Raw genomic sequence first — 27,459 nt, forward strand, 5'->3', positions numbered from 1 at the left:
CTACATGGTGATTAGACCAGAAGTCATGAAAACTAAGTCCTCATTCCCCTGCAGGTCAGAAATACTGGCCGTTTCCTGTCTGAGAGTAATGTCCTCTAGCACGGTTCTTACTCCAGGGATGGGCAATTCATTCCTGCACAATCTGTCTGGAAATAAAGGTTATAGTTCAGTAACTGTATCAGCTCTTCAAGAGTCAGTTTCGCAGATGGGGATTAGGACTAGACCAGAGTCACTCAAGCTTATTTTCCCTAAAGGAAAGGAAAATGAAGATCGGGACTAGGCTGACTCCATATGGCTTTGACATCCGGGGATATACAGATCTATCCTATTCTGAATAATGATTAAAGTGTTTAAGTTGAATTATATGTTGTTCTTGTGATTTCAGGGTCACTCTAAGAAAAGCTTGACAAGCTGAAGTCTGCAGAAAAGTAACAGGTAATATTAAGCTAAACAAGGAAGCGCTAGAAAGCAGTCTTTGTGTAAAATCCTGTTTGTTCGTAGTCCATGAAAAGCTTTAATCCATGACCCTATTAGGCTGCGAGTCAGAGATCGACTCAATTATGAACGTGTTTAAGTTTTATTATTTGTTTTTCTAAGAGTTCAGTGCAAGTTAACTTTGTTTAATTGTCATTTACTGTCTGAATTCTCCTCAGAAGAAGCAGGTTACACTAGCCTTTTTACATGAGTGTTTGTATATGGACTTTGCTTTTAACTAAGGCACATGTATGAAATAAAATAATGCTAATGAAACATTGGGGTTTTACTTAGAAAATTATACATTTTAATAGGCACAGCTTTCAAAAATATGAGTTTAAAATGACATAATCTGCCAAAGTGCCAGCAGTGCCCTTTAGTGTCAGGGTTCTGCACAGATCTAAGCAAGGATCTTGGAAGCATTAAGCAGTGCCTCTGATCTGCAGTTACTGAATTTGAACACCCGATCCTGATCTGGCTCCCAGTCTTCCCATGTAAGGCTCCTGTGAGACCAGGACCATGCCAGACTTGGAATCAAGTGATCCTCAGGACAAGCGAAAGGAGTCACTAGCAAAGACACTTGGAAAATCTAATGACATAAGACAAGTATAACACAATCTCACAAACAGTTTACACTTTGGCAGCCATCAAAGGCAACATGTAGTTGTGAATAAATATAAACCCTTCCAAAAAAAACCCAAAAAGCCAGGCTTTACAAACATAATATATAACAGAAACAGTGACCATAGACTGACTCAACAGTTAACATGTGAACTTATAACCTGAAAGATAAAACCCAATCACCCATGTTCATAAAGGAATGTCAGGAAATTAAATTTGTCGATCACAGTGCTTAGAACAGTAACATGAATTTAAAAATAGGAACAAGATCAAAAGTGTCTTTACAGGGAGGCTTTAAGGACAGGTTAAAAGACGTACAATTCTCTTCAAAATTGAACAGTCCTTTTGAGGTGGTTAGACATAATATATAAAAGCTGAAATGCAAGTCCAAGAAATGTCTCTCGCATACCTCCCTTTATAAGAGTGAGACAACCTGAATGTTTTTGTGTGTGTGTGTGTGTGTGTGTGTGTAGACTCTTTTGGTTTTGAAGCCCCTTTTCCATCACCTAGGTCAGCTTGGTGAAGAGGAGGAGGTTGGGACCACATCTGAAATACAAAACACGACACAGATCAGCGATGGACCTCAAGGTGTACCTTTTCATTGCTTTGTAAACATTTACATGCTTTGAAGAAAATGACACGTCAATTAATTATTTTCCTGAGGTTGTGAGGTAAGTAACAGAACTCAGTTATGATTCTGCATGCCATGAAATCAGACAAGGAGAAAGAGATTTACAAGATGAAGGACCTTGAGAGTGCAAGTTTTTTCAATTTGAATTATAGGTGGTTTTGACTCAAGCACAGAAGCTCCAACACTGTCACTTCTAGACATGCAGTGCCCAATATAAATCAGCCTTCATGAGCTGTTTCAGCAATGTGTGTGTGTGTAAGGGTGATCTAAAATAGGCAGAACTCTGTTAAGTCACTGAGAAACATAAGCCTAGAAATGCAGTGGCAGTAAGACGGGCAGAGCGCAGTTGCACCAAGCGAGCAAGCGAGAGAGGGAGCAGCACCTCTGTGAAGAGGAGGAGGACGAGTCTGTTTGATCAGGTTACTTTGAGCTAATCCTTCCATCATCCACAAGAGGGAGCTAGAGCAGAACTCCATCTGGAAGAGAAGCAGATAGATGATGATATAATGATAAACTGCCTTAATAAGCTTTTCTGAGCATGTTGTGAGCACTGCCATGAATTCAGGAACAGTGACCTGGGGACTTTATTTAACAAGGCTTAAGTGAAATATATATTTAATGGTGGATAATAATACTGTTTTTTTATAAATGTAATAAACAAACTGTGATATGTATCCTGTAGCTTTGAGGGGTGGGACTGTTTGTAGTATGATATTTATAATTCCTGTAAAAATATTCACTTACGATACAGTATTCATTGTGGTACATTACAGACCCCAGTGTCAGCTTTCAGACATTGGACAAAACAGCATTTAGAAAACAACACTTTCTCATTTAAGCTCTTGCACAATCAAGTTACAGTAACACAGCACTGGAAAATCAAGTTTGAATGACTTTCTGATTACTTTATTAATTAAAGCATTGTGGGCAAATTAAGCATATTTTACTAAAATTATTTTTCTTTATCAGACATATATTAGGCTTCAAGAAACACATTATTAGTGATTACTCAATGTCATATCAAATCAAAACTGCAAGAGAAAGGTATCCTATTTTCCTTACTATTTTTATTAATAATCTCAAGATATCAATAAAGTTCCTGGTTCAGCAGATGTTCATACAGAGAGAATTACAACAGCAACACTTTTGCTTGCAGTACATTTCAGATCGTTCCTAAATTTAAAGCAGATGAGCAGAAGCATAGAAATAGCTCATTCTTTTCTAAATAAAAGGCAATAAATAAATAAATAAAATAAAGTAGGGTAGGGGGCTCCTCCACCACAAATGTGATCCCTTTAAATACATTGTTCCCCAAAAATGTACAGACATAAAATTCCAGGTGACACTTTATGTGCATAAGCCCCTATAGAGGTACAGTATTTTATCTCTAGCTTATTATTATAGACTACTTAGATGTTGCATTTATTAACAAACTGTAAAACACCACAGTTTCACTATCGTATTGGCCTTAACAGTTGTGACGATTAGGACAGGGGATAGTTTTAGGATTACAGCAAGGGTATATTTAGGTTTTGGGTAAAAGTAAGATGAATGTTTATGGACATTTAGTTGGATACAATTTAAATGGAAGATGAGCATAAAGTTGCTGTTGTACAAAAACATTCCATTTTTCCATTTTTTGGAGTTACAACTTTCAGAGAGCCCACAGACCAGTAAAAATTAATGATGGACAAAACTAAATAAATCAGCCAAATTACTTTAAAAGAAAGGCTGAGGTTATGTTCTGACTTAGATGACATGATTTTTGCAGCTGAAGCACTAAAATATGACTGCATAGAAAGAGATGGTGTTGGTTTGGGAGGGGTTTAAAACGTGGAGACAGTGAGATGACGGATGGTCTGCAGTCTGTGCTGAATAGGCAATTGCAACAGCTGTTGCTCAAATAAGATGGTCACATAGACATACTGTATGCTGCATACTAGCTCTCTCTCTCTCTCTCTCTCTCTCTCTCTCTCAAACATGTCCTGCATGCATGGTCTGTTTTAACAGACAGGTGCACATGGTCTTCACTAACCTCAGACTCCAGCATTCTCAATCGGCGATCATGATCTCGAACCTCTGCCATCTGCTTCAGTAAGTTGTCCACCCTAGAGACACACACATACACACACAAAGATGGCAACACTCATTTCAGCAAGCCTCGACATTCTCCATGTCTCCTGTTCCTGCTTACACGTAATAGGATCTACCACAGTCTCTGAGCACAAAAAGCAAACTTAGCAGTAAAAGAAACTAAGAATAAGGCCTGTTTCACTCATAATACCCTGCACAACATCAGCAAAAAGGCATCATAACTGGTGCTGTTTACATTCACTGGCCAACAAGCTACAGTCTACAGCAGCTTTCAGGCTTTCTGATTTGAGTCTGGAAGAAGACCTAATGAAAGATTAGTATGCAATGTTTAGCTAGTGTCTCATTTCATTGTGGTTGTAAATTGTAGAATTTATTTTTGGACCTTTTTCTTCAGGTTCCATTGGTTTTCACAGTTTATTTCTGTGAGGGTAAAACAGGACTGACTTTGCAGAAGTTCGTTTGAGTCGCTCTGTGTCACTGTCCCGAAGTTTCTTGCTTTGATTCGACAGGAGATTCTCCTTCTGCACGGACTCCCATGTTTTCAGTCTGCTGGCCTTCCTGCCCTGGAGATCCAACACTGCAGAGAGAGTGGAGGAGTGACACAGAGGAGATGGACAAGCTGGGTAACTACATCTGTGAGCTTGAAGAACCTCGGTGTAAACCTTGCATCAACATGTGATACGTATCTGACACATTTTGGCATGATTTAATTTTTATACCAGATTACTGATATTGTATTGTATGCTTGTATCTAAAGTGCTGTCTCTCATAATCCCCAAACGTTATTTAAGAGAATGGATCATAATCCAATCACAATGCCTCCAGCTCGGCTGGACAGGAGTCACCCTCAGGGCTTACGTACTGAAATGTTTGATCTTGAGAGAAGGCACTTTGCGAATGATCCTCTTGATGAAGAGATTCAGGTGGGAGATGATGATGAAGGGTGGAGCCAGGCACGGCCGGGAATGATACTCCACTATCAGGTTGTACCTCTGGAATTTCCAGTGCACATCACTGTTTTCCTGAACCTTACTGAATGTGTGGCTGCACAGAGACAACCATTCAAAACAAACATAAATCAAATCAGATATCACATATTATTACTTTCTAAATATGAAGACACTATATCAGCATGATCAGAAACCAAATACTCTGGATGCATCACATACTCAAACATCTTTAATAATTAGTTGATATATGGACCATGTGCCATCATGTACTGATTATATTATCAGCCCCAGACCTATATTAAAGGGCCTATATTTTATATTTTAATATTATTTATTCCTCTGATATTTATTGTGCATGTTTGCGTATGCTTAATTACCTACAACAGTTCCTACAATAATTCTTGACTCTGTCAAAAATGGCATCTTGTCAATCTCATTTCTTCCTTTCATCACTAAGACTCAAATATTAGTCAGCTTGTGATCGCCTGTCTTTATTGAGCCTCATTCAGAAAGCAGTAGGAACATAGACCAAATGTGATGATCACATAAAAGTCAGTGAACTGAATGGGTCATTCAAGTACTTCATGTGACATAGAAATGTACAAAAACCTTCTCTAGGATGTCACTAATATTATTACCCAATCAGGGAATCCCATAAGTGAAAAAGAAATCCAGGTACAACATTCCAACTTCATTAAAAAAAGTGCCTAAAATGGCTTCATACCTGAACATAGCAATGAGCAAGTTCAGTAACAACACATTAGTGACCAGGAGGTACACAGACAACAAGATGAGGACCAGCCAGTTAGCTTCAGATGTTGGACAGGGCTCTTCTCCTTCATGAATAAGGGTCACATTGTCTGTGCATGGTTTATCTCCTCTCTTATGAGCTGTAAAGGCAGGTAACACAAACCAGGTTACTGTTACCAGGTTAGCACTCAAGCATATGGCATTGATCTTAGACTAAACTCCAGTGTCAGTGCTTTTACTGCACTAAATAAAGATATGCACCGTCTATTTCGTCCAGAGGTATCTGTCCATAGATGTGCAGGTATGGCCTGTAAAAGACTCTGCGAAACACCCAATAAGGTCGAGGGTCATAAGAGTACAGCAGAGCCTGATTAGCTACGCCATACGCCATCAACCACACTCCAAGGAAGAACAAGAAGAAGAACACATCCTTCACCTGAGTGACAAATGGAAAAACACTGCAGTAAGGTAATGTACACAATATCTCCAATTGTCTCTGAATGTATTAACACAGGGACAGTAGCACCATCCTTACCATTTTACCAACAATGATGATTTTGGGCCCCAGGTGTTTGTTTATAGCAAAGATATGAATAAGTCTAAGAGTGAAGACCATATAGTCCAGACACAGCACTGAACGGCCAAAATCATGTGACCATGGGAACATCCTGCAACACACGCATACATGCTTCAGATGTCAAAGTTTTGGTTAGACCTAAACATAAACAGGACTTATATGTGAGAAAAAAAGTGTGCTAGCAACACAGGAAATGACATGTAGTGTGGAAACAGAAGTAATTTGTGAACTTTAAATAATGTAGATGGTGAAGGTTCTGCATTACATGCTGCTATATAATATTACTATTATATTAATCAATTTAAGTCTGTTTATTTGGCAAGAATTACATTGGCTGAACATTGCAATATTTCTTGTTACGCTTCTCAGACCATAATGCTTTGTATTCGCTGCGACCTTCCCTTCGGTCACACTCCTCTCTCCCATTAAACCCAATTTATACTTCTGTATCGAACCTACACCGTAGGCAATGCATAAATGCAAAACCTACAATGTAGCCTGACACACACCTCTCTAGAAATATATTGTCAACGCAGAGTGACAGTGACAGTGATTGGTCAGTAGTCAGACAGACATTGTTTAAGTGAATCATGAACTTCTCCACACACAGACACTGATATAATAGATATAGACAAGATTTTGTCGAATAGAAGTTCTGAATGTCAATTTCGATTAGTTTGTGATTGCCCAGTCCTAGAAGTACACAAAACACACACACCTGCAAATGAGCCCAAGACAGAACAGAGAGATAGCTGTGATGTCAAACTTGTTCCACGTGTCTTGTATATATAATCTCAAACTCTGAGACAAAGTGGCACTGCCTGTAAAAAAAGACTGAAGAGGAAAGATGTCAATGTGTGTGTGCGCATGCATATGTGTGAGGTGTGATATATATATATATATTTAGGCTCATACCTGTCGGATCTCCTCGCAGACCAGAGTAAATATCCAGAAATACAAAACAAACTCTATGGGGGCGGGGCCATCTGGTGGAGGAGGCCTGAACTCAGCTAATAAAACGTAAGCAAAAAGGAAGAGGAACAGGAAATACATCACAACGTTGCCGAGAAATGAGGTAACAGGCGCAAACCAGAACTGCCGCCATCGATGTACTATGAACGGACGGTGAGTATTTTCACGACTGGAAGTTTTTGATCCTGGAGAACAAAGACAAAAGGAATAGTACATTAACAATAATAATAATTTATAAAGTACTACTGATTTCAGTGAAAAACCAATTACCAAATAGTAATAAGACATAAAATAAACCAAGCCACTAAAGCGTTATAATAGTAGCACTGTTGCAAACAGAACAGTTCCCCTGGTCATATTCAGCCTCATGTAGATTTATAAATACCTACAGAGCCTGCATTCCTAACACTCCAGAGAAACTTTAGAAGAAAAGTATCTTCCACCAACTGAACTGTAAGTGATCCCAGAAGTTTACAGTAAGCCTGTGGTCTGGATCGGGTATAAAACCTCAGCAGAACAGTAAGATATAATGGACAACTTTGAGAGTTTAAATGAACTAAGCGCTTTGAATATCAGGACATTCAAACTGAATAAGACCGAAGACATAACTTAAACTTTTTTATTCCTGGGAACCACACATGCTGCTGCATTTTCCCCCCAACAATCACCTTTAGGAGCTGATCTGAGAGCAGCATTTTCTTCAGCATCTTCTTCCCTGCAAAAGATTTAGGGGTAATAATTTAGTGCAGATAATCATATGTAAGGCTTCATGAGGCCTACATCATAGGACTTGTGTAGGTTTATAACAACTGACATACACCTACATTAACATATATAAAGGTTTATTTATAATTCATAAAACTGTTTGAATCAGTTTCAAATATGGAAGTGTTATGCCAAATAATCAATAAATCTAATGAAGTTTACGTTATTTTACTTGACTTTAAAGGCTTATAGGTTTATAGGCTTTAAAGACCTACAGTGAAGTTTTATTAAATTTGGACAAAGCTGAACATTACATTCACTTTTCTGATAACTGGAGGAACATGACGTATGCAGCTGTATTAGTTATAAACCGTGATTACAATTGTACAATATCAGCGAGAGAAAAAGGTGTGCTTTCCCCTTCGCCATCTGTGTTGTCTGCATGATGGCCATCTTCGGGCTTACTGTCCTCCTCCCTGAGGGAGGGAGGGAGGGAGAGAGAGAGAGAGGGAGAGAGAGAATGTTCAGTAGTAAATAAAAGAAAACAGTCTTAACATTATTAGAAAAGTTAAGTACATCAGTTCAGTACGTGTGTTGGGTGAGGTCGGCCAGAGAGAATGCTGCTGTTGTGTTTTGACCTTCTAAGCTGTCTGTGTGTCTGACCTTGTGCTCCCTGAAATACAAAAGGAACAAAAAATAGTGGGAAACAATGAGAGATGAATTGTGGTTAAGGAATGAAAATAAAAAATTAAATAAATTATTTTTCAGGAAATAAAATCCATTTTCAAACTCCATTGTGGCACAAATGTGGCAAAATTCAGATGTAAAAGGGTAAACAGTGCCTCCACTCCACTTTGATAGAGTAAATGCATATTTATTTGCATTATGAAGCACAAAAAGAGACGTTTTGCCAGTTTTGTGCTACAGTAAATAGGGAGCTTATTGAATTATGTTTCATTTTGAGATTAAAAGTGGGAAAGTGGGAAATTTTAATTAAATCTCTGTACCACTAGGTCAGGTTACATATTGTTTTTGTTATTGTGAGACAGATAAGTTTTCATAGGGAGTAAGTAATTGTTTAAAGTCAATGCATTTTTACTGTAAACAAATTTCAAACTTAACAGCGAAGAAGAGACTAATTGTTTCTCTTTTTCTTTACAGTGTTTTCAACTTTACAAAATTACATACAAGTTGATGACAAAGAACAAAGTTTCTTACCTGAAACTGATGAGGTCAGTGTAAATGAGAGGAGGCATTAGGAAGGAGGAGACCAGTTTCCACACATCTGTGCTGCTGTCCATATCCCCCCACCAGATCTGAGAGAGCAGAGTCTGTCCAAAATGAAGAAAAACCTCAGTACCATTATCATCCTAGCTGAAGTATGGTAACTCTGATCGAGTTAAACAGGTCCACTTTCTTCACTGCAACCAAACTAGCCCTGAATATCTCGTGTTTGTTTACTCATTGTTTGATCTGTCTGTTTAACTTTAGTTCACTGTCTGCTAAAGGTGAGTAAGAGGGACTCTATTGACATATTGTATATTCACCTGCACACCATCATGACTGAAGAAGAGACGGGCGTCAGCTGCCACAGCCATCTGCAGACAGGTGACCCCTCCCCAGACCGGTGAGGTTCTGATGAGCAGAGTGAAGGAGCGGCTCTCACTGCTCTGGTAACAGGAACTGAACACATCTGCGGGACACAGGACACTTCACTCAGTCTTCAGTCTAATCATTTATAGGAAGCTAAAGGTTCATAATGATGATCATGATTCAAAAATATTAGAGAAAGCTACACCATGAACAATAATATATTTATTAACATCTCATATTAGAAAAATGAACAAATCATGACCTACAACTTTATTGTACAGAGTATTACATTTCAGTGATATATATTAATTAAAATTCTTCATATATTTAATAAAATATCTAAAACTTATTTTGGTGCCAATTTTGGAAGATTAGCATCTACATAAACCTCTGTGAAATCACAAGAACTATTAACAAGTAATGGCAGACTTTTGTGGGCAGTACAGTCTTCATGATTGTGCACGGTTCATGAGAAAAGCTGACTTAGCTCTGTGCTGAACTCACCAAGAGCCAGTTTCTCAAACCTCTCTGCCAACTCCTTCATGGACTGCTTGATCTCAGTCTCCTTCTCATGCTTTGACAACTCCTTCAGGATTTTACAGCCACTCAGAGCACTGAGAACAGACTCTCCTGCCTGAGAGAGAAAGAAGAATGAAGGGGTAGATAGTGTGGAAGAAAGGAAGAACATAAACCAGACAGAGAGGGAAGAAAAGATGCCACATGATGTGTGTGTGCCAAAACATAAACTATTTGAGATTCAGTAAACATAAGGGGTGAAATGGAAAGGAGGGGTGTTGGTTTAGCATGATCAAGTTTCCCAGACATTTTATATTTTCAAGAGGTTTTCATGGAATTGTCTCATTCAATGGTCAGTATCCCCACAGAGCAGGTATTATAATAGCTCATACATCATTTTCAATGCTGCAGTGACACTGACGTGGTGTGTATTGTGCAGGTGCGAGTGGAACAGACACAGTATTGCTGCTAGAGTTTAGAGTCCCCTTTCACTGTTCACTCTGTTACACACATTTACCCCATTGGTACCTTGTAGATGTAGTCAGAGACTTCTGATGCTGAACAGTTTGCGTTAGTCTTCCTTGGTTGGTGGAATATTCTCAGTGCAGCAGTGACACGGTGAGTTTAAAAACTCCAGCAGGATTGCTTTTTCTGATCCATTCATACCATCAAGTTACAGCAGCACTGAGATTGATCCAGCACACTACCTACTCTATGGTGGTTTTGTAGGGGGTCCTGACCATGAAATAAGTTGGTAAAAAGGGGCTAACAAAGTTAGCACAGCACAGTGGATAGACTACAGTCTGTAACTGTAGAACTGCACAGCTACAAGCTACAAACCTATAAGGTCAATGCTGAAAAAAATGAAGTTACCCAGCTAACAGTTGGCAAAGGCAAAGACTAAAAATTGGGGAGAAATCTGCATTTGAAAAATCTAGGAAAAAAGAAGATGAAGGAATCCTCACCATCTCCCAGAAGTAGATTGCCATATCACTGCGGTTCTGCAGAACAGCCCAAATAAAGAGCGAAGCCCAAGGGTAGGCACATGGCAGTTTACTGTATGGGCAGTCACCCTTCAGCAGCTTACTCACATGCTAAAAGAGAGAGAGAGATAATAGTCAAAAGTAAATGATAAATGGGTATTATTTTTAATATCACGAAAATGTAAACGAACACCCACAGGAATTAACAATGAAACACACCTAACCCAAATTCCCCAAAATCATCTGATCATTTTGTCCGGCCCTGATATAAATCTCTTGGATCTTCTGGGTAGATGTTGCCTCACGTTGGAAAACACGTTGTTATTACTAACAATAATTTCTGTGATCTTTCTTTAAGAGTCACTCAACCATTTATTAGTCCTGGGGGTGATTATCCAGAGAAAGATAACAGCAAAATAAGGGACTTTAATCCGTTTTATGTTATTATCAGCTTCAGTATATATGACAATGCCTTTTAATGGGGCTGAAATGTAATATTTCTGGATCAGTTCAGTACCTTTGCAGCTTTCCTGCTGCTGACTCCTGGTGTCAGGTTGAGTGGACCATAATATAACGGCTTACACACGCCTCCAAAAATGTCCGATAATAATCGAGAAACCTAGAAAACAAAGCAATGTGATTTCAGACAAGAATGCTACAACGGTGTAATTCTGACTAATGACAAATTATAAAGTCCTCTAATCTGCTAAATAATATTTTACCAACAATGTTAATGTTATTGTATGAATGTAAACTAACTTAATGTGATGACATAAATTTAGGCCCCTCCCCTCCTCTGACCTCATACAGACTGAGCCCCTCACTACGGGAGGATCCTTTGAGGGGGCTGTTGTATTTTCTGTCGACAGAGTCGGGTGAGTGATTGTGAAACGACCCTGTGAGGCTGTGTCTCTCTCTCAGCCAGTGCTGCAGCAGTGAAAAGGCCAGACTACACTCTGGGAGAGACTGATACAGACTCTCCAACCGCTCGTACGTCAGATACTCCAGAATATTCAGGCCATTCTCAGTGAATAGACGCACAAACTGAGGCTTATTATTCACCAGGGCATCCGTCATACAGTCCTCCAGATCCTCATACTGAGAGAGAGAGAGAGAGAGAGAGAGAGAGGAGTGAAGAATGAAGGACAAGACAGAAAATGAGTATAAATTCAGATTTAAAAAAAAAACTGTGAAAGCAAGACATACAGGAGCAGGGGACTATAAATGGCCTTTTGTGGATTATTTCCTAAACGTAGGTGATTGAATGGGTGAGTTACAAACCAGGTTCATGAGGAGCCTCTAAATACGTTTGTTTGCAAACAATTAAAAATAGCTTTAAAATGACATTTAAATATTTAAGTTTAATTTAATATTTAATGACACTAACTATAAAACTAAGAAAATATTATTTTCAGTGATATTGAATGTTTTAAAATTCTTTAAAAAAAGACAAAAACCTTCAGCATGATAGATGAATCTCCAGTGATTTAAAATAGCAAAAAAAAAGGCAGATAAATGGCCAGATATATGTGCATATTTAAAGGGTAGGCTTTGTGTTTATATGTAGTCTAGTGAATGTGAACGTGCAGTTCCTCAGACCTTCCACTCGGTGTCGCCATTGAACAGTTCACTCTTGGCGATGTCCACTCTGTTCCAGGCCACAGCCAATTTCAGCTCGTCTGTGTACTCACTCGCATTACTGCTCACCTGCTTACACGCTGGAAAACACCATCACGTCAAAAATTGATATGAATACCACACACTTAAAAAAAACACAGATACCAAGACAGATCCTTGGAGAGGCTGTGATCTCACCTCTGACGAGGGCTTTCAGGATGACGGTGTCAAAGTCATCAGGACTGTCCTGCTCCCCATCAAACACAGTGATCAATTGTCTGTTATGATAGATACTTACAGTCTGGAGAGAGAGAGAGAGAGAGAGAGAGATATTTTATACACCAGTCATAACAAAATTACTTCCCTGTTTCTACACTCATTGTTCACTTTATATGGTATCCACTGACCATAACCACTTTGTAGTTCTACAATTACAAACTGTTGTCCTGTTGCTCTGCATATTTCGTTAACCACACTTCACCCTGCCATGGGCTCTGTGGATCCCCACAGAGCAGGTTTAATTTGGGTGGTTGATTATTCTGAACTCTGCACTCACACTGATGTGGTGGTGTGTTAGTGTGTCACTGCTGGACTGAGAATAGTCCACCGACCAAAGACATCCAGCTGACAGCATCCTGTGTCACTGATGAAGGACTAGAGGACGACCAACACCTACACCTACTGACTTTACATCTACAAGGTGGGCCAACGAGGGAGGAGTGTCTCACAGAGTGGACAGTGAGTGTTTAACAACTCCAGCAGCACTGCTGTGTCTGATCCACTCGCACCAGCACAACACACACTAACACACTACCACCACATCAGTGTCACTGCAGCACTGAGAATGATCCACCAGCACATCACACCTGCTCTGTGACTCAGACTGTATGAAGGGCATGGGCAAAAAAAGAAAACCTAGTGCATGACACGAGGCTCCACCAGCACGCCAAAACCTATGATGCACCATAAATGATAAAATAGTGTTCCTTCATTTATTTAAATTGTAAAACATTACATTATTAGGATACACCCTTTGCATGCCATTTTCTCTACTTAAAAACAGCACTGTCAACGAGGGGCACAATAGAGGGCAATTAGTAATGCAACCTTGTCTGCTGAAAGGCAAGCATATAAGGGCACTTCTTAAGAAACATTTTCAAACTTTCTTCTAGAGGTACATCATCATAAAGAAATGGCACCCAAGAGGACACAGTTATTTATTTGCAAATAGGTCTCGTTATTGCCACTTTAGGGCACTTTAGCAAAGGTTTTCCAACCATGGGGGCACAAGAGGGGCCCTCATGAGGCCGCCAGTGGTCCTGATCATTGAAGTACAGATGGGCTACAGTCTGTAATTGTAGTACTACAGAATGGACAATCTGTTCTGACAGCAGCAGCTATGTGTAGACATACAAATAACACTTGTCAGGTTACAGCCATATTACAATTTCACGTTTTCTCACACACACACACACACACACTGCTCTCACCCGGTCCACTAGTCTGTCCAGTGATTTCTCATTGGGGAAATATTTTTTGAGGATCTCCTTGACGCTGTCCCGGAGCCCAGCGATGGAGCTGTCTCTGCCCTCTCCGTCAGCAGGTGATGCTGTGGGGCTCAGTTCACTCAGCAGCTCTGTGATCATATCTGCCGCCGAACCGGATCCACTCAGAACCAGCCACGGAATTGACTTCTTCAGAGACATCTCCATTCTCTGACACAGAACACAAAATGATCAGCTAGAACATACAGTCCCTATCAGAACAAAACGTTGTATTTATTGTATGGTATAATGTAATATATTTGCAATGTACATAAATGTAAATATTTTATAAATATATACATATATAGAGAAAGTTTAATAGTTGACATGTAAAGGATAAGCAATATACTGAGACCAAGACCTTTTAAAGTAGACCTAAAAATCATTACCTATATAATAATCGTAGAACTTAATGACAAACCTTTAACACTGAAGCCTCTCCAGAGATCAGCATACACAGCACTGGGATCTCAATATTACCACTTCCTGTTTGAGTGTTTACAGATATATGTAAGGGGAAAAGGAGGAAACAATTAGTACAATAGCCATTAAACAGTAATATCCGTTTACAAAATGTACACATCATCCTGAATGTAGTTCAGCGGAGTCTGCGTTTTACCTGCGTCACACGCTGGAGTTTATTAAGCCAGTTTAGTTGAAAAGCTAAAACCCTTTTGATGTTGGAGCTCTGCTGAGTATTTGACTGCCACATAAACAGCCACATAAACATTATCAGTCAGGTACTGATGTTGGATGAATGGTTCTGAATCAGGAACCCCACTACAACTCATCCTAAAGGTAGGGGATGAAGTTCCATTCCTCCAGTGAATACAGTACCACAGCTACTCAACCCAGTACTGGGGGGAAATACACTCACTACTTTACCAACACTTGTCACTGTGCATGGTGATCACAAGCTCATGTGCAGCTCCACCATCCCATTTACTGAAATTGCCTCTCTATGAGATGATTGTGCATGTGTAATTGTAATCGTGAACGTGCACACGTTTTTCATAACAATCCGAAGCTGAAGAAGCTGAATGCACACTTAATCAGGGGTGTCTAGAAACTTTAGGATACATTAGTGCATTAGCCACGTGGATTCAGTAAAAAACCAAAGTAGCAAAGTAAACAGGAACAGGAATAGTAGCAAATTGAACATTAATTTGCATACTGACTACATCTTTGGAATGGAAAAAAAATCTAACTTTTTGGCCCAAGATGCAGTAGTAATTGTGTATTTATCACTGTAAATATAAACAGGCAAATTACTAAAGATGACATTCTCATTAACAGCTACATCAGGTTTCAAAGTGAAAGTAGGCATGGTCTTCCTTATTGAACAACTCAAGGGAGTCTCACATAACCTCAAGTGAAAACTGACAGGAACTCTTCCAGTGGAAAAAAAAGCAGATCAACCACCTCCCTTCCCTTAAATGTACATTTACTCCTTATTAATAATTGAGGCAAACCAGACTGAGCTCCACTGAGCTACCCTTAAATGATTTCCTCTGTGCTGTTATTTTAACGTAAATAGTGTCTTGTCCGGCTGGAGGTGTTCGCCTCTGTGTCTTACCCCCGATTCCAGTGCGCATATTAGATATGTGGTTCTCCAGGTTTGTGATGAAGTTGGTTTCTCCTCCCCGTTGTCCTGTGCTCCCATCATCCACCAGGAGAAAGGCCTGGTAGTTATTGTCCAGATAGCATGAGTCTTTAGATGTATTCCGGACATAGTATCTTGCTGGAAAACTGCCCTGAAAAGGATAATATACAAACAGTTTAATTACATACCGCTGTGTCTGTGTGAGACAAATGTCCAGAATTTGTGAGGAAACCAAGGACAGCAGAGCTAAACAACAGCATCACTGTTCACCTACATACACACCTATCTAAGGGGGCAGCTGTGGCCTTGATGTTATGAAATTGTGAAATGGTCCTGCAATGTTAATGGAAGCTCATGTGTTAAAAAGGTTTGTGTGTGTGTGTGTGTGTGTGTGTGTTCAGTGCTCTACCTGTGGATTGATGAGCTGTTGGCGGTTGGTGACCAGGCCCCAGGGAGCCACACCCAGAGCAACTACTTTGGACTGAGACAAAGAAGAAGCTGCACCTACATGATCCCTCACTGCTTCACCCACACAGCGGCCCACACCTTCTCTCAGACCCCCAGTCATTATCCATGCACCTGAAACACACACACATTGGCACCAAATATCTAAACCCCAGTAATAATCCACAGAGCAGCCTGCAATGCAAGCTTTTATTGTGCAAATTGTTAGATTTAAATATTCTTCAGATCATTTATTGTTCTTGATTTCTATTAATATAATGATCATATTGTTAATATTTAATTTGATACCTTTCTACTGTTGGGTTGTTACAGGTCGGTGGATCCAAGCGTAGGGCAGAATACAAGGTTTTAATATATATTTATAATAGTTTCTAGTTGTAATTAGTTCATAACAGAAACAGCAGTTAGTGGTTGTGCTTATGCAACTGTGGCGAAGCATGTGCCAGATGGGATTCAAACTCCCAGCCCTGTACTCAGCGACCCAATGCTCTACCACTGCTCCACAGAGAGAGTGGGATAAGAATGGCAAAGCGCTTCAAAAGAGGTGCAAGTAAACAGGCGGGAAAAATAACGGCAAAAGGAAATGCCACTCTTAGTATGTACAAACAAAAGATAGCTTTCTGAATAAATATGACTAAAAGAAGTCAAACTCCAAACACACCCAGAATTAAAACAGCGGAGCACAGCTCAGCCCTCTCTCTCCAGACATTACAAATGGATGGAACATGATTAATTCATTTAGGAGATGGAGAATTCCAACCATGAAATTATTTATTTAAGTATAAATTTTAAATAACTTTCAATGAGAAAGATTTAAATGCATTAAGCTCATCAAACATTTGGTTCTGATTGGTCACCACAACGACGTCTTGTTAACATTGAGTACATTTCTGTAGAACGGAGGATTCCACTCTGAATTACGCTGACATTTTGAAAAACTGGAGGAGTTTCCCTTTAATCCTCTTCTGTGAAGCAGAACTGAGTATGACCACTCAACATGTAATATTTTGTAAAAGTACAATTTACAGTTTCTTACTGAATGTGTCTTTGCTGACTGAACTTGTTCTGAATCAGCTGCAGGGTTTGTGCAAATACAATCTTTACATCATGTTTTGATGTAATGCACAGTAAAAATTTAAAAAGGGAGAGATAGAAAAAGGGAGGTGAGAACACAGGGCCTTTAACAGAAACACAGACGAGACATAATGATAACATCAGTATTTACATTCCTCACAGATTAAAGGAGAAAGAAAATACTAAAGGTTCCCCATGTTAAGTCCATTCATGTGACATCAAACATACCTCGACTGTGTATATCAGTGCACGCAAACACCCACAAACACTTAAAAACACTGTGGATTGTTGTGTAATGCAGCCCAAAAATATGGTGTTGATTTTTTATGTCGATCATATTATTGCCATATACACTCACAAACTATACTTCTTTACATGAAGGAGGAGCACTACATCTGTGCTCTGAGTTTTCTTAGCACCTCACTTAAACTCACACAAACACACTCAGGATCAAAGCAGGTCACCTGTACTCTGAGCAGCTCGCACCAGGCCCTGCCTCAGCACCTCTCTGACCCAGCTCTTGACCTTCTCCCGGCCCACGCCCCCAACCACTGAGACCACCAGGTTCGGAGCAGGCAGTGCCCAGTGAACCGTCATAAGAGTGTACACGAGAGAAGCTGGGGTGTCACAGGACAGACGCAGAAACTGGGGACAAAAACAAACAAGCAAGAAGGCAATAAATTATCTAGATTCTCACAGAAACCAAGTAAAATCACAGAAAGATAAGGAATCTACATTCAAACTCACTGATGTCACAAAGATTCAAATGCTTTTCTAAATAATGTGAATCTGTGAAATCTCAGATTCCACAAATCAGTTCAGTGCAAAGTCATTAGGACATGACTGTGCCTGTCATGACTGATATGTAAATGACCTTCATTCTGATTGGATGCATTGTGCCTTGCTCAGATAAAGTAGTACAGGCTGAAGTGTGATACAGACGTCTGGACTGAAATGCTTAGAGCTGCGTGAAGAAATAATCAAGAGCTACAAGGCCCCACAACTAAGCAAATAGAAATGAACTTCCTAAATACCCTTTACTTCAGAAGAAACCTTGGATTAGCCGCTGTCTAAAAATTTTGGACAGAGTATAAATAAATAATGAATGTGCTGGTGTCTGAGCAAACTGAATATACCAGGTCTAGAAGTTTATTGTGCAACTCCATTTAGAACACAAGACAAACCTGAAAAACGGAGTGCTCTCTCTCTCTCACACACACACACACACAGTCTTTGCAATGCACACTCAAACATGTCCTTAATAGTTTGTGCCTCGCCGCCGTGTCCTGCTCTATTCATAGCACGTGAGAAAGTGAGTGACAGCACAACCTGAGTCAACTCTGAGAGCTCAGCAAAACATACACGGATATAACCAACACACTCAGGACTCCTTTAAAGGGCCCGGAGCACAGAAATCTGATTTCCGTTCACTTGTTTTTAGGAGGATACAGTGGATTGGTCGATTTCAATCCACTAATAATGCAGTCCATTCAGTCTATAGATGGAAATTAAGCTTTTAAACCAAAAACCCATGGTTGTAATGTCAAAAGGCATAAACTAACATATGACCATGCCTTCTGCGTAAATAATTAATTTGCTCATCCATTCTGTAGCATTTACTTAAGTGAAATAACATTAAATGTTGTGCTCCTCCTGGCCATCGGTGGCTTTTCAGTGTATTCACAAATTCAAAAGCTCATTTCCCTGATGGGTTCATGTTCAGATTAACTGTTTCATTTTAGCACCTTTGAGGGCAAAGGTCACTTACACAGAGGCATAGAGCAAAAGCAACCTTTTAAATGTTAAATGATGGAAATCAAAATAGCAGAAAAAAAAGAAATAATTTATTTTTTAAACCAGGATCAAGAGCTCTCAGAAGGTCTGTGACCAAGAGGCACTTGTGTTGACAAACACTAGCAACAAAATACTGAACCGTTTCCTGTCTGTACTATGGAGGACCAAACCTGTCAAAATAAAAAAAATAATTAATTAATTCAATTAATTAAGTGTAATTAAAGAAAGAAAAAAGAAACGAGGAATAAAAAAAATAGCTAAATATATAAATAGTGAAATTTAAAAATTACTTAATATGGGACATAAAACCAAACAAATAAATAAATCTGGGGGGGATTTTTCAATTTTGTACATTTATTTATTACTCAATATATTCATTTCTGTATTATTTACTATTTTTTCATTTACTTTTTCAATGATTTATTCTTTTTTTTCATTTGTTTTTTTTTTTTATTTATTTCTGTATTTCCTCCTCAATATATGCTAATGAAGGGGGCATATTTTAGGGCGGCACGGTGGCGCAGCAGGTAGGTGTCGCAGTCACACAGCTCCAGGGACCTGGAGGTTGTGGGTTCGATTCCCGCTCTGGGTGACTGTCTGTGAGGATTTTGGTGTGTTTCCTCCCACGGTCCAAAAGCACACGTTGGTATGTGGATTGGTGACTCAAAAGTGTCTGTGAGTGTGTGTGTTGCCCTGTGAAGGACTGGCACCCCCTCCAGGGTGTATTCCCGCCTTGCGCCTAATGATTCCAAGTAGGCTCTGGAGCCACCCTGAACTGGATGGATGGGGGCATAATTTTTCACTTTCAGGCTCAAGTCCGAAACAGAGCAGTTGATTCTAATAGAAGTGATCAGAGAACATAAATGTCGGGGCGAGGGTTGGTGTCGGATCAGCTCAGAGAGGCAGCTGCTCCACCTCAATAAAATGGAGCAATGTTTGTTCCCAATCATTTTGATCTGTGCTGCTCCGTCTCTGGGAGCAGAGGTGCTGCGCAGAAGGAGCTGTGTCTCCCACTGCTCCGTCTCTAGGAGCAGAAAATCAGTGACAGCAATACATCCCACAGCTCAATCCCTGGAGCTGCATAGAGTCTCATGCAGCTCCATTTCTAGGAGCAGAATAACCGCGGGGAGAGCTATCTCTCCTGTACACAGTCAAACCCAGTGTTTTAGTTGTGCTATGGCCTCTATTATACAGCTGAATACCAATAACAGAGCAAGACTTGTACAGTTACACATGCAGGACACAGACATTTTAATTTAGGTACAGTTTTATTTATAATTTACCCTGGGTTTTGTATTTTTATATTTAGTATCAGTAATTTTGGAGGAAATTAATTTTATTGAGAAGTGGCACAGTGGTGCAGCAGGTAGGTGTCACAGTCACACAGCTCCAGAGACCTGGAGGTTGTGGGTTCGAGTCCCGCTCCGGGTGACTATATATATAAATATAATTTTATTGACTCATTTATTACATTTATTAATTACTTTTTTTTTTGTTTGTTTTTTGTTTTGTCAGGTTTGGTCCCCCACTAGCCCAGTTTAGTAGGATGAGGGAAAATGTCCACAGGCCTCACTGTGATTGAACTATAGAGATCCACCAGAGGACTGTGGACAAATGGGCAGCGCAGCTCCCTCTGGTGGCCTTCAGGTATATAATGAGGGGTTTCACTTGACTGTGGTGGGCTCCACTTGTATTTTGTCACAAATGTAACTGAAAATACATTTAAATATTAAAGAGTAATAATACACGCCTCACCAAAACAGCACAGCTCTTCATCTACTTTCTGTACTTCACCTCCAGCAACAAAATGCTCTTGTTGGCCTTGTTTTCTACTGACAATAAATAGATCATGTGGTGCACAAGATCAGGAAGCTCTGGACTAAAGCACTAACCTGCAGTTAATACACACTTTAACTGGTAATTTAATGTTAACAAATATTTACTATATTTAAATAAGTGTCCAGTGTGACTTTAATTCAGATGAAGGGGTCTTCAAGGATCAGCCTTAAGATCTACTGTTGTAATGAATGATGTGTGTGTGTGTGTGTGTGTGTGTATGTGTGTGTGCAGGTGCATGTGACCTACATGACTGTGTCTGCGGCCGGCTCCAGCGAACTCCAGCTCCCCGAAGGCGTCGGTGGGATACTCTGAGGTGTGAACACTAGAGTCCCACTGACTGACGACCGCAGAGCTGAAAAAATCTCCAGTCGCCACGGAGCTATGAATGGAGAGCTCCCCTCCACACTGACACCGCTCTCCATTACTACACACACATGCACACAGACACAAACACACACACATACATTATATCCTTAGGTAAAATGTCAAAGAAATAACACTTCATTTCATTCTCAGTGCGTGCAATGAATAATAAACATTAAAAAAAAAAAAAAAAAAAAACTAAATTGCAGTGTGAGTATTGTAAACATTGTTGTAAGTCTGTCAGCTACGAGGAACACTCAAATGCATTCATATCACAAAGCTTAACACACCCACATACACACATTCCTGTCCTGGGCCACAGTCATTAGTATTACATAAACACCTCCCTCCGTTCAGAGACTAAGCCTTATTTATTGTACTATGACCAAAATAAATAAGATATTAGTTAATTGCTGCATGTGACCTGTGATAAAGTAAACGTGTGAGTTAACGCTGCTGCACAATAAACTGACACCATGACCTTACCAAAGCACTCCACAAGCAAGGTATATCCAGTGCAACAGGTGCATTTTATGAGCTGGTGATTTTCAGGTCAAACTTTAACCACAAACTTGCTTTTGAGAAATAATATCAATGTACTACATCGTCAGCTTGTTTGTATTGTGTGTGTAGAATTATTCTAATTTCAACTTCAGAACAACCTCCTGATTCAGAGGATTTGTTTTCCCAGTGACATACAGTGGCATTATGTATGTTCACCAAAACATTAGGACTGAAATTGTTATTTTCTACAGTTCACAAGTGATTGTTAATTTTTTTTGTTAATCCCCCCATTCACTGCTGTCTTTGAGAAATCCATTAAGCCCAGGTTTCCTAATATGAGCATCACACCAGTGCTGTACATTCTTTCCATTTTAAACACTACACTGGGGTCTGTGGATTGAGACATGTGAGTTCCTGTTTAAATCTCTCCTTCACAAACTTGAGTGACACTGACGAGACCGAACACGTTTACACACCTGAGGGCGTCCTCCAAAAATGTTGTACACACTTTCTTCTTCACAAGCTTTGGGATCCAGCTCTGCAAAAAAAAAATAAAAAAAATAAATCAACAATAAAAAAAAACAAAACAAAACAAAACACAAGTGTTAGAGGACATTTGGAGGTACTTTAATGCTGTGATACACAAATTAACCCTATAAATAAAATAAACCACAGATTTACTGCATCCTGAGCGACCACAGGGTTCCACCTGTGACTCAGTAAGAGTCTTGGGTTCATCAAGACAAAGGTAAATCACTTGTATCAAAATATAACCACATTAATGACTCATTACTGTGTATTTAATGTTTCCAGGTTTGTGACAAACCCTATCAGGAAATTGGTTGCAATAAAGAATGTGCAGTGTTTACAGCACCATGAGAAAGAGGACCAGCCCATGTCCAACGTGTTTGTTGAGAAAGAGGAGGAAAGGTGTGTTTTTACTGCATGAGTCATTTAAAGCTTCAGATGTTAAGTGAGCCATTTCTCCGTTCTTCTGAAAATGTCACAACAGCAAAAACTCAAGGGTGGTTTGTTGCTTACAGCCCAACGAGAGGGGATTGTAATTTACTGCTACATTCCAAAGATAATGAGGAACAGCGCATACAGAGAAATGAACTCTAACACAAAGCAGAGGAGTCAACCGTGCAATCAAATTCCCCAAAACAAAAACTAAACCCAGGTATCTGATTTGTTTAACTTCTCTTGTTGCTGTAAATCTTAAGATTCTAAAACCTACTTGCTATATACATTACTTCCATTTTTCTGGATTAGAACAAGCACCATTACAGTCCTAGTTCTTTTTGTTTCAGTTTTGGGGTGGCCACAGTGTATCACCTGCTGAATCCGCTGATGATCTGTATACAACAGTTTTTACAGCAGATTTTGCTTCCAGACATCCCTCCCATTTCAGCCGGAGATCCCACAAGCTCAATCCCAGTGGCAGAGAAGTGGATGCAGAGTGGACACACTGACAGGGACCCAAGCTGAGGCTCAAACCCAGACCTCCACGGCCTTGGATCTAAGCAGCAGTGACACCATTTGTTGCACCACTGCTCCATCACAGTCCCTGCTTTTTTACATAATTACAACATACAAAACTTAATTAAGGTCATGTGTTACTAGGGCTGGGCGACCCCTCATGGGAGACTCCACTCAGAGTTCACAGCTCCCTACTACACAGCCCTGGATGTCATAAGACAACACAAGCTCTTCCCCAAAAACACAGCGAGTGTTCACCATGAACGACATTACACACAACCTAGTTACAAACAACTGACTATTGTCAAACTCATGATTACTGCCAGGTTAATAATCTGCTTTTACTGGAAAGTCTCCTATGCCTTCCAGCACAATGTGGCACAGAAATTCCAGTCATGAGACAGGGAAACAGAGAGAGAGAGAGAAAGAGAGAGAGAGAGAATTATCAGTATTTAGTTTCCTAAATAAAATTGAGGCTCTGTTCTCTGAATTTCATCTGTCATTCCCTACATTTCCTGCAGTGCCCCCCTTTTGTAGATAAGAATATTTTCTAGCCACATCCCCACTCTGATACTCATGCACACGTCTTTTGCTTCCAAATTTAAATTAAATTTATTTTAAACATCGTAACTGATTCAAAACTGCAACTTAAGAACAAAATAAAGCATCATATTACCTTTATAGTGGCATTATTTATTCATTCCCCTGCCCAGCAATAGCTCCCAAGTTTGGAAGTCACCACCCCCCCCCCCAAGCAACCAGCCTGGATAGCTTGTAGAATAAGCTAAAGTGGTCCTAGGTAATCCAAGGGGATTGTCATGGCTTTCCTAGATGGTCTTAGGTTATCAAAGGTGGTTTCTAGCTTCTTAATGTATCTCAGGTCATCACAAGAGGTAAACTGGTGGTTGCTTTGGTGTTCCAGGTGACTGCTAGGATATGTATTGGTAATTACTGCATTATAACAAGTAGTTTGTTATGCTTTTCCAGGTGATTACTTTAATTTAACCATTTATTGCATTAAAATGTTTACTTCTGTGGAGCTCTGACTACCAACTTGACTCATCACAAATCCTAGACCTGAGATGCTTAATGTTCAGAGAAGCGGCTTGGGATAAATTTGGGGCTGGGTGAGTTAAGAAAACTACACTTTAGAAACACAATAAATCTGTTTAAGAGCAGCTTTCACTTCATTTTCAACCTTGAAGACACAGGCAGAGAAATGAGGTACATGTGGCCTCAGGTCTCGTGGCCATCTTACTGAAAGAAGGATAAACACACATGGTCACTAGTGAGTTGGCAAACACAGAGAGACAACACAATTTCTGTGTGTGTGTTTGAATAAAGCCATTAACACCCAGATTCTACACACAGTAAAAACATAAACATGACTTCACCAGAGTTAAAATAATTCCCACAGATTGTGCTAACATCAGAAACCACTCTTCATTTATTTAACTTCTCAGCTATAGCCACTGAAGAATTCATTTTTCCTGTTCAGGAAATTCAGCATTTCCTGTGACCACCCTTTGCCTTTATTACAGGTTCCATTCTCTGCAGGAGACGTAGAAGAGGTCTAAGATGTTTTTTCCCCTCTCACATCACAAGAATCCCACACATCTCTCTCAAATAAGAAAGCTTTAGGTGGTGTTTATCTGATGAGGGCAGAGTTGGTGGTTTCTCAGGTCAGGTTGTGAATCTAAACGTCTTTTTGTGCAACATTTTGTCAAAAAAAATGCTTAATTACAAAGTGAGAGACAAATATCTAAAATATCTTTACTGTCTGTTTAATGTAATTTAATTCTACATTGGCTTATTGTTTAATAAACACACAAACAGCCAAAAACAAGTGTTTAAAATAAGAGCAACAGTGCACACAGTGTGAAAAGCACTTGTTACACTTTAGCACTGGACACACACCCCGTGTATGATGTTATCTGAGCCCTGCAGAATCAAGACAAAAGAGGAAAGGTAACGATGACAAAAGGTCAGAATACCTTTAGCTTTTAAACAATGCATCAGCTGTAATTTCAAGTCTGAGTGTCTAAACGGTTCATGGTCTGGATGCATGTTTCCAGGGAAAGCCTTTAACTAATATGAATGTAAATGTTAGAGGTAGGAAACATTACATTGTGCCAATCAATATCAGTGCAGAGTCTGTTACAGCAGTTCACATAAGCCTGCCACAATAGCTGTTTTTTGTAGTCCATATATTGTTCCAGAAATAGTTGTGATAAATGATATTACTGTAATTTTAAGACCATTTTATGCCCCTGATATAATTATAACAGCATAATATGCAATGAACCTTTAGCAAAAAAATAAAATAAATAAAAGTCTGAATATTAAACACAGTGAGCAATCCTGAGGTCAGCAAACATTGAGGAAACGTCCATAAATTGTAAAATAAGTCGATCATGAAATTATTGTGACAGGCCTAATTCACCTAAGTCATGCATCGCACACTCCAACCAAATCATCAGTGCATTATTCAAGAAGACCTCCAGAGACCAAACAGGTGAACAACATCAACACGGTCAGCTGCAACATCCCAGAGCTTCTCAGGATGAACTTGTTCTCATGCCAATCCTAAAATAAATATTTTCATTTATTCAAATGTTTCAATGTATGTACTAGTTTGAAAACTTGTTAAAAATATTCTAGTGCCCCTTTAAATAATATGACCAGCACAAACCATCTATTGTAGATCAATTTTTAAATAAAACTGTCTGAAATTATACAGCAGTTCTATAAAGAATTCTTTAAAGGCCTATAAGTGCTTCTTCTTTATCACTGCTCCAAAACAAACAAAAGGACACTTATGAATCATTAATTCACTTTATAAACATTGCCCATTAGTTTTAAAATAAGCTTCACTATCTCTGATAATTGTATAATCATATAATATGTATCATGTATTGTGAAAAATATCTTCAAAAAGTCTTACTCTCTGCCCTAATGCCCACGTTTAGCCTGACAATACGTCCCTGGATTCTTACAGGTGAACATATTAAAGCCTTATGCAAATGTTCTGATTCACATTTTACCTCATTCATTTACTGTACGCCATGTTCTTCCCAGTTTTAAGTCACTGACAGTTCCACCCACTATTTAACTCTACTACAATCACACCGTGCTGAAGCCTGGAGGGTGAAGACAGCACATGATTCCTCCACTGTTTTATAACTTTACACACTGTCCACAGTGTCAACAAAGTTGCAACTCAACGCTCTTGGAGGAGGCCACTTGTTACATTAGTTAACAGATGCCCAGGTTGGCAATCATTTGTCCGAGTCATGGAAGGGGGGCCCACTTTTCCCACACCGACAGAGAAATGACAGTATACTCCCTTTGAGGTGCTGTGTTGAGATAGTTATTCTTTAGAGAGAACACACTTCTGTACATTTTTACAAAGTCTCTGCTTATTTTCTGAAATAAAGTTTGGGGGTGGGGGGGGGGTGAAATTAATACTTAAAACGTGGCAAGTTTTATATTTCACTGTGTGATTAACTACACATACACCCCTTGTATAGTAACATCTACAGAAAAATGCCTCATTTATTAAAATTACATTAAAAAGAAAATGTCATGAGACCAAGGGAGCCAAGACATTAGCTTCGGAGATAGTCACTATTTTATGCTATCTAGGTACCTCAGGACACGCTGGAGCTCATAAGTTCGTACAGACTCGGTTCTCTAATATTTTAGCCATGAACAATTGCTTTAATATACATTTTCAAAATCTTCCTCAAACCAGAAATGACCCCCTCGCTGTGCCCTGCTCGGCTCCAGGTCAAAGTAACGATATGGAAGAAGTAAACGAAGCTCTCAAAGAGGGAAAAACTCCAAAATCAACAGTTAGCTCAATTCCGTCGAGTTAAATATTAGGAATAAGAGCCTGACCTGGTCTTTCTCGGTCTTCCCCGCTCCATGTCTGTTGTCCTCGCTCTGTCTCTCAGCCATTCTCCCTCTGTCCGTTTTTCTGGACTTCGGTCGCTTTCTCAGAGAGAACTCAGGAGCAGCGAGTTTCCTCAGCCATCAGCTCCCTCTCCACAGAGTACAGACTCTCCAACTCCTCAGGATGAAGTCACACCCTTCTCGCTTCACCTACCCAGCATCCGGGCACTTTCCACACAACCAGGCCACGCCCAGTAAGAGGGAGGAGGCAGTTTTGGAGGGAACTGTGCTGCAAACCTATAATTTTTGTTTTGTTTTATTTTTCTCTCATTAAAACCTCACCATAGAGTAATAGTTCATTTGGAATTATATTTTTCCAACATTTCCTCATCTCCTACAGTTAAGAGGTGTGAATTC

The 27,459-nt window shown here is 39.6% G+C and overlaps 1 protein-coding gene and 1 long non-coding RNA gene across 4 annotated transcripts; one reads left to right on the top strand and one right to left on the bottom strand.

The window, feature by feature from the left end:
- Positions 1 to 646: 646 nt before the first annotated feature.
- On the bottom strand, positions 647 to 27,220 carry LOC136665359 (transient receptor potential cation channel subfamily M member 4-like). 3 transcript variants are annotated; one of them, XM_066642945.1, is made up of 29 exons: positions 27,049 to 27,220; positions 22,146 to 22,207; positions 21,049 to 21,226; positions 17,634 to 17,814; positions 16,040 to 16,209; positions 15,604 to 15,781; positions 14,449 to 14,513; positions 13,974 to 14,198; positions 12,682 to 12,784; positions 12,466 to 12,584; positions 11,668 to 11,964; positions 11,384 to 11,485; positions 10,849 to 10,977; positions 9,872 to 10,001; positions 9,322 to 9,467; positions 8,993 to 9,105; positions 8,364 to 8,447; positions 8,155 to 8,250; positions 7,738 to 7,784; positions 7,013 to 7,254; positions 6,816 to 6,931; positions 6,056 to 6,188; positions 5,782 to 5,956; positions 5,495 to 5,660; positions 4,683 to 4,864; positions 4,265 to 4,397; positions 3,762 to 3,834; positions 2,109 to 2,202; positions 647 to 1,641 (listed from the first exon to the last, which is right to left on the bottom strand). In XM_066642945.1, exons 1-29 carry the CDS (start codon positions 27,106 to 27,108, stop codon positions 1,607 to 1,609), a joined length of 3,834 nt encoding a protein of 1,277 aa, XP_066499042.1. In that variant the 5' UTR covers positions 27,109 to 27,220; the 3' UTR covers positions 647 to 1,606. The 3 variants fall into 3 exon arrangements, 2 of the variants coding, with proteins under 2 accessions (XP_066499042.1, XP_066499043.1); XR_010795237.1 differs by lacking the exon at positions 647 to 1,641 and having other exon boundaries at positions 2,138 to 2,202; positions 4,203 to 4,397; XM_066642946.1 differs by lacking the exons at positions 21,049 to 21,226; positions 22,146 to 22,207; positions 27,049 to 27,220 and having other exon boundaries at positions 648 to 1,641; positions 17,604 to 17,713.
- LOC136665390 (uncharacterized) lies at positions 5,860 to 9,067 on the top strand. The gene is made up of 3 exons (XR_010795239.1): positions 5,860 to 5,988; positions 7,005 to 7,222; positions 8,936 to 9,067. It is a non-coding gene; the product is annotated as an uncharacterized lncRNA (long non-coding RNA).
- Positions 27,221 to 27,459: the final 239 nt, after the last annotated feature.

This window comes from Hoplias malabaricus, chromosome 13 (genome assembly GCF_029633855.1).
Source record: "Hoplias malabaricus isolate fHopMal1 chromosome 13, fHopMal1.hap1, whole genome shotgun sequence".
Lineage (NCBI taxonomy): Eukaryota > Metazoa > Chordata > Actinopteri > Characiformes > Erythrinidae > Hoplias > Hoplias malabaricus.